At 34.0% G+C, this 18,707-nt stretch overlaps 1 protein-coding gene across 1 annotated transcript; it reads right to left on the bottom strand.

Annotated features, from left to right (window-relative positions):
• Nucleotides 1-13,226: 13,226 nt before the first annotated feature.
• On the bottom strand, nt 13,227-14,668 carry LOC132162390 (UPF0481 protein At3g47200-like). Its single transcript, XM_059572624.1, has 2 exons — nt 14,293-14,668; nt 13,227-14,176 (listed from the first exon to the last, which is right to left on the bottom strand). Exons 1-2 carry the CDS (start codon nt 14,666-14,668, stop codon nt 13,227-13,229), a joined length of 1,326 nt encoding a protein of 441 aa, XP_059428607.1.
• Nucleotides 14,669-18,707: the final 4,039 nt, after the last annotated feature.

Below are 18,707 nucleotides of genomic sequence, written 5' to 3'. Positions count from 1 at the left end.
GGGTTCCATCAGTGGGCTGTTAAAGTAATGATGAAGTGATTAAATTTACCTCTTTCTATCAGCTTAAACTTTTAGGATAACTGGTAATTTAACATGGTATCAAAACCAAAGGTCGTATGATTGAACCTTGACTTCGTCTATTCACCCCCATTTAAATTAAATATTCCACACGTGGGGGGAGGGAGTGTTAAAATAATGGTTAAGTGATTAAATTTACATCTTCCTGTAAACTTAAGATTTTGGGATGATTAGTAATTTAACATGAGTTAGACCCAGCTTGTTGTTTGATTTTGACACCCAGAAGGTCTTATTTGGCTGGTCTTTTTTAAATTTTGTCTGTTTTCTTCAATTTATTTTCAACATTTATTATTATTATTATTATTATTATTATTATTATTATTATTATTTTCTAAATGCTATTTCAGTTTTTGTGAATTTCTCCGGATTCTTTTGATTTAAACTTGCAGTGACTATTTTTTTCTAAATCAGTATGTTTTTGTCCCACAGTTGCTTCAACGTCCAGACCTACTTAAACTTATCCAAACAACTTTTAGGCTTTTTATATATAGTATGTGGATCTAACAACTATGACTATGAGGCTTCTTATGGCGCCAATTGATGTGGGTATTCTATAATTACTTTGCTTAATTATGCACTTTACTCACATGACCATCTTCCCTTGTTTAACCCATGGATTGTTTGGCATAGGTATTGTTAGAATGTGTAAGAGATTTTTTCATATTGGTCTTAGATTTATTTTTTCTTGCTATAATCCTCTCTTTCTATTCAAATTTGTGCGGTACAATTGTAAAATCAAGTCATTCAATAATTATTATCTTATTTTATTTTATTATAACAGGGATCTTAATATCTCATGTTTTTTTTCCCTTCCTAAAGCTCCTGTATTTTGCTGAATGTTGGTATACCAAACTCACTGAGGTTCTACAGGGTTTTCTGAACAAGTATTGGGGATATAGGGGAACCGTCGGAATATAGAGGCAAATTCTCTTATTCATAAACCCAAAAAAACAGAAACTGAATGAAGAACAAGGCATTGATGGTTACAGAAAATGCATGAGTAACTTACCTGAGGATGTTCTTCTACTCATCCTTTGCTTTCTTCCCATGAAAAATGCTGTTAGGACAAGTGTACTTTCTAAAAGGTGGGAATACCTTTGGACTACTATTCCCAATCTAGATTTTTCAAAAACCTTGCCTTATAATAGAACACTTCACATGAATTTTGTGGAAAGAGCGCTCTGTCTTCGGGACGACTCTGATATAAAAGGATTCTTTCTTGGATTTGATGTGCAATGTGATGTATCTCGTGTTGAGTCATGGATCACTGCTGAAGTAAGGCGTAATGATGAAGATTTGGCTATCTGCCTTAGGGACTTTAGAGGACAATTTTCATTGCCTCATTGTATGTTTACTTGTGACACACTGAAATTGTTATTCCTTAATATGCCATGTATCCTCAAAGTTCCTCCTATAATCTGTTTCTCAAATCTTATTGTGTTAAGAATTGAAAGTGTTACATTTTCTGATGATTACACAACCCAGCAGCTTTTTTCTGGTCTGCTAGTCCTTGAGGTGTTGTATTTAATGGAATGCATATGGGGGTGGTCTCAAAGTTCTGGAGATTTCTGCCCCCAAGCTTAAGTCTCTAACCATAACTGAAACTAATCTGTGGAACCAGAGTGATTGTGATGGTCAGAATGATTGTGATGATCACCATGATTTTGAAGAGTGTCGTATTATGATTTTTGGAGCTAATATCAAATGGTTTTTTTACACCGGTAGATTCTTCAATGATTTTTCGTTCTACAACTCATTCTCACTAGATAGGGCAAAAATTGAAGTTACTCATTGTAATTCTACTTTCTTTTATAAGAGGAGAAGACAAGTTGCTTACCGCATGCTTAAGGTTCTTATAGAGCTCGCTAATGTAAAAGACCTAAGACACCGCAGTTTCTGATTTCTTAAGGTCTTGAAACTCGCAACTTTTTTTTTTTTTTTAGAAATTTTAGTATTTTTTTTGTTTTTATTTTACTGAGGATAGTTTTGTCATTGACAATGTTTTGGTAGGTTAAGAGGACATTGTCAATTGATTGGTAGTTTGAGAATGTAGACAAGAAGATAGAAATTTGATAATCATAGATGATAATTGTTGAAATTCCTAATAACTCAACAATTGTTTATGATAACATAATGAATTAGATGAAATCAAATGGCAATATAAAGTTTTTTTATAATGAATTAGATGAAATCAAATGGCAATATAATGTTATTTTTCTTCTTTCTTTTGGTCTTTTTGATGAGGGAATAAAATTACCTACTTTATTATCACTGTTTTTGTAGGCAGCTATAATATGCTAACATGGCAAAACGGTGCGTTGAATAAAAATGAGGGATTTTTCAGTTTTGGCGCGTTGATTCAAGGATTTATATCATATCAATCAACTTCTTCATCTTTTCCCTTCACAATGCTCTTTACCTAGACACCCAAACACTATTTTCTTATTTATTTTAGGTCATCTTTCAAGTATTAGAAGGTTATTTCAAGATTAATAGAGGTATGTTCTCATACTTGTTCTATGCATATTATGAAGAAAAAAAGTATATATTATCAAATTATTCTAACAATTGGTTTTAGAGTTAATATTTTTGTTTCTTCATGGCTGTAATAAATTTAGCTTTAATATTATCTCTAAAAAACCTAATGTGAATTGTTCTCCTGTGTTTAATGTGTACTGTTTATTGTATTTTCATCTATGGTCTTCTTATATTTTTGGTTGAACCAACGGTAAACTCATGGAGACTCTGAGTATTTTTTTGTTTTTTTTTAAAAAAAACTGTGCGAGGTACCCATAATACTATGTGGGCAGTCGCTTCTTATGGTTTCTTCAAAATTCAGCTCAATCGGTGAACAATGCAACCTCCGAGAGGCGGCAATGGTCTTAGGGGCGGACGATACAACAGAGGTGGATGCAATGGTGGGTTTAGCAAATAGGGCCCACCGGAAGAAGTCGTAGATCTGTTATTTTTCCTGTTTGATTGTTGAGAAAGCAAAGGAAAATCTTTTATTGAGGAACTAAAAGTCATGGGTTTGTGTTTCATTCTTTTTTAATACCTCTTTTTCTGCTACAATTTTTTTTTTTTTCAGAAAGAAAATGAAGGATTTGTTTGATTTATTAGAATCACCCTGTTTTTCTTTTGTGGCCTGAAGTTTAGAGGAATAACTTTTTGTTTGGTTTCTAAGGAATCATAGGAAAAAAAAATTGCAAGGTGTTTGATGTTGCCGGTGTTTGAACTTGTGGATTGATAAAGAACTGTGAGTTAAACCAAACAAAACTTGAAGCAATGAGGAGGAGATTTGTTGTAAGTGTACGTGTCAGTATTAAAGCAAACAAATGTTAATATTTACTTAATTTGTATGATTGTATTGTTTTGCATAAATTTTTTATAATATTTGTAGTAAATATTTGTTTATAAACAAATATCCATTCAAAGCAATGTGTTATAATAATAAATAAATAAAAGGGTACGTATTGTTGCTTGTGAATTTATATTAAGATCTATATGTAAATTTATGTCCATTTCTCTTGAGATTTAGGAACTTGGTACAATATAAATAATTTTTTTTTTATCTAAAATCAATTATTTTGTCTAGTTATAAAATCAATTATTTTAATTAAATTTTTTTTTAAAAAAAAAATGATGAACGTGTGGGTGGCTGACCACCTACAGCAAACCCTAGGGGTGGCAGGCCAACCACATGTTCAACATTTTTTATTTTTTATTTGTAATTTGAGTTTTAGAAAATTTAGAAATAATATGAGCTTTTTAATAATTTTAGTTCAATTTCAATTATGAAATATATATTTCTATCAAACTAAAAAGTATTAATAATTATTTTATTCCAATATCCTTCATTCCCAATAATGACAGATATTCATTATTATCCAACACTTAGTTAAGCAAAGAACAATTTGCATGGCGATCAACGTTGATCGGATACATCATAGTACGAAACTATTGGCCAATTAAGAACGAGTCTGAATGATAGTCATGCAGTGACGAAAACCCTTGCACTTCTCCTCCGTCTGCTTAATTTTGATCGATGAGCATAAAATCAGATGGCTACGAGAGTTGTAATCGGTGGATTAGGGAGTGTTGAACCTTGTTTTTTATCCAATTTAAAAAGACTTGTATTTGTTGGTTTGCTGTTCAAGGGAAGTGATCAAAATGGCAAGCTATAGAATAATTGCTTTTTTGCTTTCATTGGAAACAAAGCAAGGCCTTGACTCTTGAGCATATGAAAACATCCTGCTTTACGCTTTAATTCTTTGATATTTCCTCAAAAAGTAGACAAAACGTTGCATTATATTATGTAGTGCATATACTACTTCTCAATTACATGAGACTTAATAGATAATTTGAGTAAAATGTGGGTTACGGAATGCTTTTTTTTTGTTTTTATTTTTTTCTAATTGAAATCGCGAATAAGTTATAAGGGAGGATAATTTACGCTCTTAATGTGGAAGGAAAAGTGAATGGAGGGTTCCTAAAAAAAATAAAAAAATAAAATTGGTAAGCTTTTCAACAATAGACCTAAAACGAAAAATAATAGTGAGAAATTACAAACAAACAGAAAGAAATAGGACAAACAAGCGGTTCTCTCAAGTTTTTTTTTTTTTTTTTGAAGTTAGCAAAAAATACTAATGGATAAGACAAATTGAAAGTATTTGATAATTTCATAGGATCAATTGTTACTTTTTAAAGTTTAGTGTGGAAGTAAAAATATTTGGCTTGAAATAATTCTAGTAGGACACTTAGGATTGCAACATACTACCATGCTTCCAAATTCGACGTCCACGGTGGCTCACTCTATCCAATGTTTGCCTCTGTCGTAACTTGAACTTATGATGTAGTGTCTGTCTCTAGTACCAAATGATATAAATTAAAGTAAAAATTATCTTTAAAAATTGACTTGCAAGGGAAGAGTATCCCATAAATGTATATACACCCGAGTTAGAATCTAAAATTGGATTTAAATCATGTAAAACACATAAGAAATAGTTTGGGATATGTCACTATTGGGATGAGAGTAACGCTTAACAAATGTATTCGTTTCAAATGGTCCATCGGTGCAATTTGGGTGGGCCCAATATAGAAGAGGGTGTAGTACATGAAAAGTTGCATACTTAAAAGAGGTTGAAAATGTTTTTTTTCAAAACTTTTAATTGGGACAATATTCTCCTCAAACCATTAAATTGTCTATATCCCAAGGCCTGAGGCATAAATTCGAAAAAAAATATATATATAAAATAAAATAAAATAAAATAATTAATTATTTATTTATTTTTTATAAAAAACAATTTTTGTTTTATTAATTTGTTTAAAATTTTTAAATTTGGCTACCCCTTGGTGTTTATTTTCTTTTTAATTTTTGGAAATAACTTCACTAAAGACCCATGAACTTTCACCTGATTTGACAAACCTTCCCTAAACTTCAAAATCTCTTAATTTAGTCCTTGAACTTTCAAATGCAATCAATTTGGACCCCTCTGTCAATTTTAACCGTTAGAAAAAAAAAAAAAAAAAAAAAAAAAAAAAAAAAAAAAAAAACTAAAATATCCCTAATTTTCGTTTTTTTTTTTAAATTAAAAAAAAAAAGGTTTTGAAATTAAGGGTAAAGTTAGTCATGCAAATACTCAGATCTGTTGACTTTTGATGCGATTGGAAATTTGGACCGTCAACATAAAAACAACAGATGGTGTTCACGAGTACAGGATAATTGGCATTTAGAAGCTGCCATGTGAATGGGCTGGCAATGGTATGCTTTTTTTCGAAAATTGATATGGAGCTTTTATTGGCTGCGATCAGATAGGGTAATGCGCACCACATAAACGCGCTTTACGTCCATCGGATGACATAATATTAAGCCTGACCGTTCAGTCCGGCATGCTTAAATGACGAGAGACCGAGCTCAGCTTGTGTTTGGGCTGTTGAGGATCGCAACCCCAATGATATTTCGTGCGCGAAGACAATTAATCCGAGCCTAACCCAGCAAAATTAATCCAATTTAAGACATATTAACTAACGATATAACAAGGACTCATAAATTATCAAAATGAAAAGGCATTTTGTATTTTACAAGTTTAGGATTTTGATTCTTTGAAAATGTATCAATAATCAATGTACTCTACCATGTACCTTCTAGATAGAGTTTTCTGAAAATTGGGTTGGAAAAAAAAAGCAAAATCTCTAATCCAATCTATAAATTATCATATATAATGTGAATTAGATCACATATTTTTTAATAGCATTAACATGTATTTCTCACGAGCTATTATAAAAGTGTGTACTTTTCATTTTTTAAGAGATGCTTGAAAATTTATAAACTGAATTGGAAAAACTTTATTGAAGACAATTTAGTAGAAAACTCTATCTTTACCCTCGCAACCTTACTTACGATGAGTGCATTTTCTGTGTGGTCGTGGCACAAAAGCCACCTGGCTTTTGCACCCACCACTCAGATTTTGACACATCAATAATTTAAGAAAAATGCATAAAAAAAAAAAAAAAAGAATGTTAGCAAAACACAAGATTATTTCTCCAGTACAACCATTAGCCACTACTCGCCTGCCGCTGCCGATCGAATCCACCCACCGCCCACGCCCAGCCTCTCCCTACCGCAACCGATCGAATCTCTCTCCCTCTCTCTCTCCGCCAGCCCATGGGTGGTCGATCTCTCTTCCTCTTTCTGTGCTGGCCTTAATATATTTTTATCCGTTAAAAAGGACACGCAAAATAGGCTAAAAATATATTAAGAAACCATTATTTTGTTTATTTGTTGTTAATAGAGTAGATACTAATTTTATATTTATATATTAATTTAATCTTTAATCTTAATATATTTTTTATTTATATTTTAACCCCTTTACCTTAATATATTTTTCATTTATGATTTGACTATTTCTAATAAAATTTTATAGCTCCGCGGTTGCCCACCATATTATAAGAACTTCATCTCATGCTTTATATGTGCATTTTTGCTGATAGGCTTATTCCTGGAAACATTATAGATTGAGGTCATGGCTTGGGCTAGGCCCAAACCTAACTAGCTTGGCTCAGGCTAGCCTGAATAATTTTTATCCGTTAAAAAGGGTGATAATATTAAGGTATACAACTCGTGAATCTGACACAAAATTATCGGGTTAAAACTAAGGGGTCTAACCCATTTAATTAAATAGGTTGAGTTAAAGTTGACGTATAATCATATATAGTCTTATTCTCATGATTCGACATGACCTAAATTCGACATACGGCATTTAGGGCTAACAATTATTGACCCGACCCACAAACTTAACATGAAATTAGCAGATTATCGTTTAAGCGTCTAACTCATTTAATTAAATAAATCAGGTTATAATTGAGATATATAATCTTATACTTATGCATCAACACTCAAACATGAATTGTCACCCCTAGATAAAACATTTCTATCACAAATCATATAAATTTGTTTCTTTCTCCTCTTGGATGATAGGAGCACAAGGCAAAATATAAATTTGTTGGGAGCCCCTACTATTCGATCAAGGTGTAAACTAGCTTCTTTGTAGCATCCAACATGTCATCTTGGAACACGAAAAAGCACTAAGATGAAAACACCATATAGATTCCTATTCTGTATTCTCTTCACAACGGGATCTACACATAAACCCAATCCTGCAAGACTACAAAATACTCTGGTCTCCTTTTTTTTGTTCTCCAAGGTCAGATTGGATGAAGAAAACCGATAACTCAGACAAAGACATTAAATTGAAAATAAATTATAGACTTACTGGTGATGTGGACAGCATGGAAAAGGGCAAGAAAGACGAAAACAACGAAACAAAGCACCGCCATAGCTGAAGAGGACTCTGTTTGGCAAAATGCAAGAGAGGGAGAAGAAAAGCTACAGTGGTTTTGTTGAATTGGGTGGGTTGATCCCATATTTTGTATTTATTTTATTTGGTATTCTATTAGTTGCTGTAAATGAGTGAATTTACACCAAATCCTGATTAATTAAAGTTATACATAATATAATTAGATATAATCTAAGAAGCAGCTCTCCTTAATTACATCCATTATCTGAACAAACCACATGCACATTTTGGAAAGAACAAAAAGTGAGAGAGATTCTAAGAGATCAAAAGAGAATAAAGACTACAATTCTCACTTAAAAATGAACGTGTGAGAGAAATCACAAAGAAAAGTAATGTATAAGCAACCTAAAAAGTTATTGAATAAGAATATTATTATAAGCAATCAAAAAACAACAAAAGCATTAATAACTATTATGAAATGTAAAGCATGATTATAATAATAATGATAATAAATAAATAAAGAATAAACTACAGAGATCACCTTTGCATCCACGAAAAAAGCAACTTCCACAAGAACTCAAAAGTAGGGGTGGGCAAATTAACCGTTACCGTTTAACCGGCCGTCTACCGGCTTCGACCGAACCGATATAAACCGTAGCCAATATGCCAATATCCTTATCAGTTAAAAAAAGTATACTGGAATTCGGTCCGGTCCGGTTAAGGGGTTCTTATCGGTTAACCGATTTAACCGATAAGAAACCGGATATTACTTATTAGTCCTAGTCCCAAAACGGCGCCGTTTTAGTCTTTTAGAGAGGTTTCCAAATTCCCCCAACAATCGAACCCTAAGCCAGTAAGCCCCACTCCACTTTAGTCTAAAATCAGCAAATCTCATGCGGCCTCTCTGCTCTCTCGGTCTCTCGCGGCTCGCGGCGCTCGCCTAAGCTTTCTCGCTGTCACCCTGTCGCCCACTCGTGACTCGCCCATCTGCTGCCGCCAACTGCTCTGGTGCAGCCGCCAGCCGCCCCCAAGTCCCAATTGCTCTCAGCCTCACACAGCCCCCAGTCTCGGTCTTGATCAGTGACATCTGTCCCTTCTCTGATCTCTCGGCTCTCTCGGATTCTTGGTGCTACGGTGACTCACAGCCTCGCAGGTAAACAAGCTTTGAGTATTTCTTACAAGTTGCATCAAGAACAAGCATTAAACCAACTTTGATATTTACTGTCCATAGCATGTTTAGAAGGGTATTTGATCCAATTTTATTAAGTGTTAAGCCTTAGTTAATTATGTTTTAAGCTTGTTAAGTAGGCTAAATGTTGTATGCTAGTTTTGGCCCATTTAATAAGTTATGGGTTTTAGCCTTGACCCTCACGGCCTCACTCCCTTTTATTTTTTTTCTTGAATTCTTTTTTATTTTTTTTTCTTTTGTTAAATTTGTTGTTTACTTGTTTAGTTGTTTTGTTATCTGGCCTGGCCGATTATATTTTTTCTCTTGAATTCTTGTTAATTGAATAAAGTTTGAAGTTGGGGTTTTAAGTATGCATGAATTGTGGGATTTTCAGTCCAGTTATAGGTTGTTCAAATTGTTTGTTATATTATGAAATTGAGGTCATAATACCTATGATTGAATGTTTGGTAGAGATAGAATGTTATAGGTTGTCCAGTTGTAGTTTGAGTTTTAGTCATAGCCCATAGGTCAAACATTGTCACATTAGCTAATTAAAATCAACCATTGCTTTTTTACTTCAGAAGTTCGTATGGCTGCACCTCGACCTCCAACATCAGCTACTTCTTCTTGTCCCATAGGCATAGATGATGAAAAAACCTTTGATGAAGACTTAGACTTTGATGAAGAGACCTTTGATGATATTGATGAATCTGATGAGTTGGATACCCAAGGGATTAAATGTGTTGGTTCTAGGGGTTCTAGGGGTTCGAGGGGTTCTAGGGGAGCATCTCATGGTCGTACTCGTGGTCGACGACCCCCAATCCCTTGTAAAAAAAGATTAAGAACAAAAAGATCTTCAGTATGGGACCATTTTACTAAAGATGCAAATAGTTCTGAAGAGGCTCCTATTGCAAGTTGTAACTATTGTGGGGCTCAGTATAAATGTCATGGGACAAACAATGGCACCTCTAGCATGTTGTACCATTTCAAAAAATGCCAAAAGTATAAGAGCTTAAAAGCAAAAACAGATGGCTCTCAATCTAAATTCACCTTTATGGCCGGGCAGAGTCAGAGTGATGGTAGTATTGGTAATAACCTAATTGTTGGGAAGTATTCTGAAAAACTTATTAGGGAGACTCTTTGTGAAATGATCATTGTTGATGAATTTCCCTTTTCAATTGTGGAGAAGATGGGTGTTAAGAAAATGTTTAAGGTTCTTGAGCCTCGTTTTGAGCTTCCTTCTCGCTATACAGTGATAAATGATTGTGTTAAGTTGTTTATGACCAAAAAAGAAATAATCAAAAAGAAGTTGATGATGGTTGGTGAAAGGGTTTGTTTGACAACTGACACTTGGACTTCGATTCAGAATATGAATTACATGGTTGTAACGGGACATTTCATTGACTCTACTTGGAAATATCATAAAAGAATATTGACATTTCGCCAAGTGTCGGATCACAAGGCAATAACGATTACTAAGGAAATAGAGCAATGTTTGGTGGAATTGGGGATTACCCGTGTGTTGGCGATAACACTTGACAATGCAAGTGCTAATGATAAAGCAATTAGTGAGTTTAGTAAAAGAAATATGTCCAATGATGATGTTATTTATCGCCATGAGTTTGTTCATGTGAGGTGTTGTACTCATGTTCTAAATTTAATTGTGAATGAGGGTATGAAGGGTGCACATGATTCAATTGAAAGGGTCCGAAATATGGTGAAATATGTGAAGGGATCCCCCCAAAGATTAGCCCTCTTTAAGTCTTGTGTAGAAAGGAAGAATCTTGGGTGTCGGTCTTCCTTGACTCTTGATGTTTCCACTAGATGGAACTCTACTTATACCATGTTGGAGGCGACACAAAAGTATGAAAGGGCATTTAATCTTATGTTAGATGAAGATTTGAATTTTGTACATTATTTGAATGATGATTGTGGAGGGAGGGATGTGTTGGGGGCTCCAAATGAAGATGATTGGAATAAGGTTCGACACATTGTTAAATTCTTGCGTGTGTTTTATGACGAAACAATTCAGATGTCGGGTTCCTTGTACTCAACTTCTAACTTGTTTTTTGGTATTCTTCCAAATGTTTATCATTGTTTGGATGAGTATTGTGAAAGTAATGATTATTCATTTAGTACCATGGCAATGCAAATGAAAGAGAAATATGATAAGTATTAGGGAAATTTTTTGGCTATTAACCCCTTGTTGTTTGTTGCTTCGGTGCTTGATCCACGTTACAAGATAAATGTCTTGGAATTTTGGTTCCAGACGAATGTTGGTCTAGTAAAAGCAAAAGAAATTGTTACCAAATTAAAGGATGTCTTGAGCCGGTTATATGAGCAATATGCTAAGAATGAAAGTGGGGCTAGGTTTGGAAATGAAGAACATAGTTGCACAAGTTCCGAAGGTGTGGGTGTGGGTACTAATAAGAAAGATGCTTTAGCTATTTACCATTCATTTCGGGCGTCCAAAAATGTGATGATGTGTCGGACAGAGATAAAGCAATATTATACAGAAGAGGTAGAGACTCCAAGTGACAACTTTGATATTTTAATGTGGTGGAGGGTAAATAAGGTACAGTTTCTGGTTCTCGCCGAGATAGCACGAGATGTCCTGGCAATTCCACTTACTTCTGTTGCTTCTGAGTCGGCCTTTAGCACCGGAGGTCGCATCATAGATCCTTTTTGGAGTTCTTTGACTCCGAAAATAGTGGAAGCTCTTATTTGTTGTCAAAATTGGTTGAGATCTTCTCCCAATTTTCAGTATGTTGAGTCACTCTTGCCTGATATTGAAGATGAAGAAAGTTACAAGCTTAAGTCGGGTAATATTTGTTAATTTCAAATTTATTCATTATTCTAATTATTTGATTAAATTATTTTTACTAATCCTTTAAAAATTTCATTGTGGTAGAAATTTTGTTTAATTCCCTCACATTTGACGCGAATTAAGGCTTAATGGATGAACTTTGTGGGGTAATGTTTTGTTTAAAGTATTTGGTAAGTTTTTTGCATCTTATTTTTTTCTTATTTGATATTTATTTCTTACTCTTTAATATTAATTACTAATAGCGATTCATTTTATTTATGTTTTGATTTGTTGGATTATTGAAGGAAGCAAATTTAAGGAATTGAAGATAATCTATGTTTGAGGTGGCTCAAGGAAATTATTGTGTAACCATGTTGATGTTGATGTCTATCCATATTGATCATTATCTTTATGTTTTCTCGCTTTTATATTTGTGTAATGGTGTTGCCCATGACTTATTTTCCTTTTGCTAAGTGACTTTAATTAGTTAATACTTTGTTTATTATTCATTAATGAATTTTATTTTAATTTGGGTTTGGGTAGGTTTGATGTTTTTTTTTTAAGTGATGGCATTTGATGGGATTTCTTTGCCTTTGGTAAAAGCATTTTTCATTAACTAGTTTTGCTAGTCTAATTAGCATTCATTATGTTAATTAGTCCATTTGCTTTGGAAAAATGTATTTTATAATATTAAAAAAAAAAAAAAAAAAGGTTGAAGTGGATCAATATAAAAAAGCTTCAATTTTTAGCCCAAAAAACAAATATTTGGGTCCCAACAAAAAGTATTTGGTCCCTAAAACAACTCATTTTTAATAAGTTATTTTAGCCCAACAAAAAGTATTTGGGCTCTCAAAAGTCAAAAAAACTCATTTTTGGTTTTTGGCCCAATAAAATAAATCAATATAAAGCTCTCGGTTAAATCGGTTAACCGGTTTAACCGGACCGTTTAACCGTGTACCGTTTTAATCGAAATTATCGGTTAAAATTCTTATTGGTTCGGTATCGGTTAATAACCGTTTAACCGAAAATTATCGGTTAATAACCGATAAGGTCCTTAACCGGACCGTTTTGACCGATACCCAGGCCTACTCAAAAGAGACATAGTAAACTAGAGGAGTATAACATAAAGAACTGAACTGTGTGTTGCACCAAGACAATTTTGTTGCAGCCTCAAGTGCTAGTGAGGGTGTAACCCAATTTTCCCTCAAAATAGAACAAGAGCATAAAATATAAAATTTGGCATCAAGCTAGCGGAATGGTATCTCACAACAACTATTTACCATATTTTCTGGAAAATAAATTATCATTAAGCTAAATCAACAAATCATAATTCATGGGAGTGCATCAATATTTACAACTAATTAATACTATGAGGTGTTTAGGAGGATGGATGTATAGTGTAATTAGTTTGTAATAAAGTAAGCACAAAAAGTGCAATGGCATACAATACTGAGATCTGCAGCCATGGCTTACCAAAGTATTGATTCTTGAAGCTTGTCCACAGCTGACGTGAACGACTATTAGAATAGTTGTTGACTTGATTGCACATCTTGTAAATCTTAAAGCCCTCATTACCAAGGTTCAAACCCTTCCCCAAATTGTTGATGAAACCATGAGAGTCGTTCTCAATGTAATTTTTTATTACTCCATTCTCACATAGGAACTCGACATTCGTAGCATCGTTCACAAGGCAATCCAATATGAAGGCTTGAACTGAAAAATGTTTTGAACTGTAACGGTGGCATTGCACCAATGCCACGCAGTTTGTGAAAAATAAACACATCAGGTCATGGAGAATGGTGGTCTGCATTTCAACCTCCCCACCCTTCAAAAATTCAACTTCGAGCAAATTATCCTTCTTACGCGGTTTAAATTTTATCCCTTCACAGCATAGTATTGAAATGCGCAGGATAGTCTCCATCGGTATGCTCCAATACCCCTCAAGAAGATCTTGAAGAATTGGAAGCTGTTTTTCACGATCAATTTGGACAAAAATAAACCGTACCACATTCAACAGATGCAGGTATTTGATCCGGCGAAAACAACACATGTCTTCCTCGTATGGAGTTCCCAATATGGGTGAAAAAACTTTCCCAATCAAGGACAATGAATGATCTGAACCATCCCAAGACACTATAGAAATTTGAAATAATTTCTCAAGAACAACATGTGGGATCTGGTTCTCCAGCAACAGCAAGTCCTCGCACATTACTTGAAACATTTGTCGGTCTATCCTTGGACTGCTAAGAGGGTGGGATTCCAAGAATTCTCTATTTTCTCTTATCACCGAATAAAAATACCTAATTACTTCAATGATAAAGCATCCATCTAAGACCATCATTTTTACAAATTCAATGGAGGTTAGAGAAATTGTTTCTAAATAAAATTCATCGCTTCCTTTTCCAATGAAAATATTCAGCTAATGTACTGGCTTAGTTCCTTACCGTTAATTTTCAGTAAATGTTCAAAGCATCCCCACTTGAGGCCCTCCATTTTTTTAAGTTTAGTATTGTCCCGACAGTACAGTCCAATAGAAATCATCATGGGCCAGTAAGGTAAGCCTTTCGGATCCTTGAACCTGTGAGGAAGCCTAAAAATACAAGAATCATTGTCATTGGCAGTGAATAAGGAGTTTCTTTTGTGTAACATCTCTTCCATTTCCGCTTGGCAAGCCAAGTACTCATTCTCCTCAACATTACTAATAGCTTCAACAGCTTTTCCTTTTCCTTTATCCCGAATGTTGATGATATCGCTAGCATATTCCTCCGGGATGTCTATGACATGACTGGCACCTCCTTGACCAAATTTGCTTCCTGTCATGGTTCTAGACTGTATAGGGCTGTAATGTATTAAGAGCATTAGTAAGCTTCTCAAAGTTTAGTCAAAACTTAGTTAAAAAAGGGCGGCGGCAGGAGCACAAAAGTTGGTAAAAGCTTTTTTGCTACACCTTTTTCTGTCCTTGCTAGGGTTTTAGCCTTTTCTTTTTCTGTTTTTTTTTTTTTTTTTTTTTTTTTTTCTGAGCTAAGCTAAAGTTGAAAATTATAAGATCTTAACTGATACCATATAAGTTCTTAAAATGTGATAAGTATAGAATGCAGAATAAAATGAAAGGAAGGAAATAGAGAAAGACACAAAGATTAAGGTAGTTCGGCATATAGCCTACATCCACACACTAAAACATCAATAGACTACATATTTTCTTGATTATATGATCTGAGTACACAGCTCTATTTATAGAGCTTTACATGTGATTTGAAATATTTCAAATATAAAGATATTCCTTAAATCATGATTAACAAATATTATCTAAATCCCTTGATTTAGGAAATACAAAATCAACATCTATTCTAAAATATTCATATCCTTAACATGCCCCCGCAAGATGAACGGTCCATTAGGGATCGTTGATCTTGAACATATCGAGTGGCTGGAGTTGATAGCGCCTGATTTGAAATATCGGCTGCTCTTGAACTTGAACTTCGGCGACTATGGCCGGGATTTGAACATCGGCAACTTTTTGACCGGCATCGGTTACTTTGACCGAAATTTTGACATCGACAACTTTTGGCCAGAATTTTGACATCTGTAATTTTTGGCTGGAATTTTGACATCGGCTACTTTTGGCTGGAATTTCAACATCGGCTACTGTGGCCAGAATGAGCCAACTATGGGCTTGAAATGGGCCATAATGGTGTTTTTTTTTTGCCTATCCCGCCTTTAACGAAGAGAAGCTTCTCCCTCTAATTTTTTTCTTTTTTTCTTTTTCGCTTGCTGTTATATGAGATGTCATTTTTATCTCTTCTCCATGAACCAAAAAACTTACTTTTTTTTTTTTTTGTTTACTTATTTATTTTCCTTTTGTTTCAAATCTCACTTTACAAATTCCAGATTAAAGCAAAACTAATTATATAAATTTTCTTTAATCATAAATTTGTATGCTTTTGTTTTTTCTTTGATGTCTTTGGGGATATTATCCAAATAGGAAAATGGAATCTCAAATCTTCTAAAATATGAGGAAATGAAATCTTAATCCGTAAAATTAATGCTCCGTCCCAAAAGTGAAGTCCAAACAAAATAAAATTGGGTAACTTCAATTACCAATGAAATGTCACGTCTTTTACAAACACATTTCTAAAGTTTAAAAATTCACTTTGGTGTATCGATCTTTTGATTTTTTTCAATTACCCCTCTCATTAGGATTTTATGTTAAATCCTATAAAATGCCTTTATTTTTTATTAAAAAAAAAATCATAATTTAACATTCCCGGGTACATATTATTATTGTTATAATAATAATAATAAATAAATTAAAAAAAAAAGACCCGCCGTTTGTGACCCACGGCGTGGGCCACAAAGCGACCCACCGGGGATCACTTTAAATAACTAAATCATGTCCTTCATTTTAGTATATATTAAGGATCGGAGTTGCATTGAACTCGTTCACCCCCAAATTGCAGGACAATGACTTTTGATTTACAACTAAGATCGGACTTAAGGCTAAATTACGCCGTGGGTTGACCCGCCGGGGATCACAAAGGGCCACGGTGGGTCACTTTTTTAAGATTATTTTTTAAAAATTGCTACCATTTCACTAATTATTTTTAATATTGGCTATATAAACATTGTTAAATGAAATTTTTGAAAGAAAAAAACATTGTCATGCAACCAAAATGAGTCAAAAAAAAAAGAGAAGGGCTTTCTTCACTTCGGTAAGAGAACCTCCATTAGAGGTTAAACAAACTCATCCCTTCGTCAGGCAGGCCCACTCTCTAGGCGTGAGAAAACACACAACAAGGGCGACGGCAAGAGCACAAAAGTTGGTAAAAGCTTTTTTGCTACACCTTTTTCTGTCCTTGCTAGGGTTTTAGCCGCCTTTTTTTTTTTTTTTTTTTGAGCTAAGCTAAAGTTGAAAATTATAAGATCTTAACTGATACCATATAAGATCTTAAAATATAATAAGTATAGAATGCGGAATAATATGAAAGGACGGAAATAGAGAAAGACACAAAGATTAAGGTGGTTTGGCATATAGCCTACATCCATATACTAAAGCATCAATAGGCTATATGTTTCCTTGATTATATGATCTGAATACACAGCTCTATTTATAGAGTTTTACATGTGATTTAAAATATTTCAAATACAAAGATATTCCTTAAATCATGATTAACAAATATCATCTAAATCCCTTGATTTAGGGAATACAAAATCAACATCTATTCTAAAAGATTCATATCCTTAACATGCCCCCCCAAGATGGACGGTCCATTAGCGATCGTTGATCTTGAACATATCGAGTGGCTGGAGTTGATGGCGCCTGATTTGAAATATCGGCTGCTCTTGAACTTGAACTTCGGCGACTGTGGCCGGGATTTGAACATCGGCAACTTTTTGACCGACATCGGTTACTTTGACCGAAACTTTGACATCGACAACTTTTGGCCAGAATTTTGACATCTGCAATTTTTGGCTGGAATTTTGGCATCGGCTACTTTTTGCTGGAATTTTGACATCGGCTATTGTGGCCAGAATGAGCCAACTATGGGCTTGAAATGGGCCATATGAGTTGTCATTTTTATCTCTTCTCCATAAACCAAAAAACTTCCTTCTTATTATTTTTTTTTTTGTAGGCAAGCAATGGACCTCATAGATCGTTTTCTTTTTTGATACATGTTAAATCAGAGAGAAAACAATTAGAGGAGAAAGATGAAGGAAAGAAAAAAATAAAATTGCAATCAAGGATCTAACAATTAAGATGGTTCGGCATATAGCCTACATCCACATACTAAAGCATCAATAGGCTGCATATTTCCTTGATTATATGATCTGGGTACACAACTCTATTTATAGAGCTTTACATGTGATTTGAAATATTTCAAATATAAAGATATTCCTTAATTAATGATTAACAAATATTATCTAGATTCCTTGATTTAGATAATACAAAATCAACATCTATTTTAAAGGATTCATATCCTTTAACAAAAATCAACAGCAAAACCCTCTTTCTCTGTCGGCACACTTCATATCCATTTTCAGCAAAATACATCGCACACTTGATATCCATTTTCGGGAAAAAAAAAAAAAAAAAAAGCTATTCAGCAAATGATAGATGCACACACCATAGATCTATGGTACAAAAAATTAAAAAGATAAAATATATAAAAGAAAAGAAAAATTAATGATAAATGTATCCAAAATCATATACAAAAGAAATCAACTAAACTTACAAATGAAATTAAAACAAATACAGGGAAACAAAATGGATCTGAGATGAGAGATGTATAGGATGGTAGGAGAGATATTTGGGCTTTGGGCTTTGGGCTTTGGGAGCCGAGGAAGAACGTCCCCCCAACCTTCGCTACGAGCTCTATCTCCATGGGCCGACAGTACCAAGATATTACCTTAATTACCGTGGGTTTTGTCTGGAGAATAATGGATAATTATGGCGTGTTTGGAGCAAGCTTTGTGCAGGAGAAAATGAGAGAAAGAAGAAGGTTTAGGCAAGGTTGAGGGAAGTGTGTAGTAGGGAAGACGAAGAAGTATGTCTGGAGAATGGGTAATTAAGCAGTGTTTGGTGTGTAAGCTTTCTTGAAGTGAAGAGAAGATGAGACAAGGAAGAAGAAGGTTTAGGAAAGCTTGATGGAACTGCGTAGTAGGGAAGAAGTAAGTATGTTGTTTGTCTGGAGAAGAAGTAAGTATCAACGGGTAGGATTGAAGAGATAATAATCGCACGGCTGACGTTTCTCCCTAGTACCTAGGGAGAAATAACATTTTATTTCTTTGCTTTTCAACGCATCCGCTCACGTGTCATTCCAATCTATATATATTTAATACAATAAATAATATCTATATTTAA

The sequence above is a fragment of the Corylus avellana genome, chromosome ca9 (genome assembly GCF_901000735.1).
Source record: "Corylus avellana chromosome ca9, CavTom2PMs-1.0".
NCBI lineage: Eukaryota > Viridiplantae > Streptophyta > Magnoliopsida > Fagales > Betulaceae > Corylus > Corylus avellana.
Note: the sequence above shows the minus strand (reverse complement) of the source record. Positions and strands in the feature narration are given on the sequence as shown.